Source organism: Echinops telfairi, unplaced genomic scaffold, assembly GCF_000313985.2.
Source record: "Echinops telfairi isolate 266 unplaced genomic scaffold, ASM31398v2 ScPeMD7_7469;HRSCAF=8507_1, whole genome shotgun sequence".
NCBI classification, from domain to species: domain Eukaryota; kingdom Metazoa; phylum Chordata; class Mammalia; order Afrosoricida; family Tenrecidae; genus Echinops; species Echinops telfairi.
The window spans coordinates 28,890,257-28,891,795 of NW_022111373.1; the positions used below are offsets into that span (position 1 = coordinate 28,890,257).

General features: G+C 36.6%; 1 protein-coding gene across 1 annotated transcript in view; it reads left to right on the forward strand.

Moving 5' to 3' along the window:
- The window catches only part of CCDC112 (coiled-coil domain containing 112), a 37,144-nt gene that overhangs the window by 15,114 nt on the left and 20,491 nt on the right, over window positions 1–1,539 (forward strand). Inside the window, exon 2 of the mRNA XM_045285058.1 lies at window positions 182–303. Within this exon, the coding sequence (XP_045140993.1) occupies window positions 182–303 (122 nt within the window). The remainder of the gene's footprint in view (window positions 1–181; window positions 304–1,539) is intronic.

The window sequence follows — 1,539 nt, forward strand, 5'->3', positions numbered from 1 at the left end:
AGGGCTCCTAAACTACTGCTTTCATAGTATCATAAAGCAAAATATAACTTGTGCTACGTTTTGACTTTCAAATTTTGAAGTGGGATCGTTCTCCTGATTGATGATTTCCTTTGTCATTTAATGAATCTAGGAATGACTTTATTCTTGATGGTAAATGTATTCTTTTTTTTTTTTAATGCAGAATAATGGCAGTTTTAATGCCCTAGGTGGAGTTCGAAGTTACCAGCTTCAAAATTGGAAGCAGAAAGCTATTCGAACTAAGAAAGCAGAATTCATCCGCACAGCTGAAAAATATAAAAATCAGTAAGTGTAAGAACAGCATTTTCAAATAGCATATTTAGCCACTTTAGAATGGTTATTTGGTTCTAGTCCTCAGGCTGTCAGATGAGTGACATTTGTGAAAGGCAGAATGCAACAAGTTTTCCACCTTTGATAGCATGCGGCCCACTTTTCTCTCCCTTTCTATGAACAATTCCATCTCCTAAACGCCCAGTGGGTTTACCATCTCTGACATGATTCAGCTTTACATAGGTTCTGGATTTTGCAGGTTTTACTGTACAAAATAAGAGAAAGGTAGCAGCGTGGAGTGGACAAATGGAGTACTTAATTTAAAGTTGGCTGCTTGGGTGGCACACATGGTTAAGTGCTCAACATACTAGCTGAAAGGTTGGTGGTTTGAACCCACCCACAGGACCCTCAGAAGAGGGGCCTGGCAATCCGCTGTCCAAAGATCGCATCGTGGAATAGTTCTGCTCAGCAAACATGGGATTGCCGGGAGTTGACGTCAATTCAGTGACCGTTTTAAACAATTATTTCAACTTTATTTATTATCACCCATTTTGAATCAGTGTATTTCAAATGAAACAAAGCAGCTCTGTCTTTAAGTCTCATCCTGAAGAACAGAGTGAATACATTTTTTACTTTTCGAATGTAGGTAGTGACGTGGCAAGTGTGTTTGAGTAAGTAGTTGTAATGAAAAGAATACCCTTGTTATATTTTTGTAGTGGCACTGTAGTCATCTTCCCTGTATCTGATCCTCACTCATATTCATCTTACACATTGTGGCTAAGGTAGTTGAGAAGTTTCCATTAATTAAAAGTTTTAATGTACATGCATTTTATTTTCTTTAAATAACCCACCATATTTATTGAGTGCTCTGTCAGCAGTACCATGAGGAATGCTAACAAAACTAGAACTCAGAGCACCATACCCCTTGCTTTGGTTGGGAGCTTTATTAAAAACATTGCTTTGAATTTACACAGCTATAATTTTCCAGTGACATCAAGGGAAAAGGAATGATCTTCAGATAAAAATTCTTAAAATACTTTGTTTAGAAATTGTACCAGTAAAAAAGCATCCTGTTTGAATGTTGAAAAGTTATTCCATACTGTAGTTCTGAGAGACTACATGGTATTTGTGTAATATTCATAAATATATTTAGTACTTAGAATTTGCAAACATCCAGTTTTATATTTTGATTTCTAAAAATGCGTTTCCCTGGGTGCATAAGCAAATGTGGTGAAGAAAGCTGATGGTGCC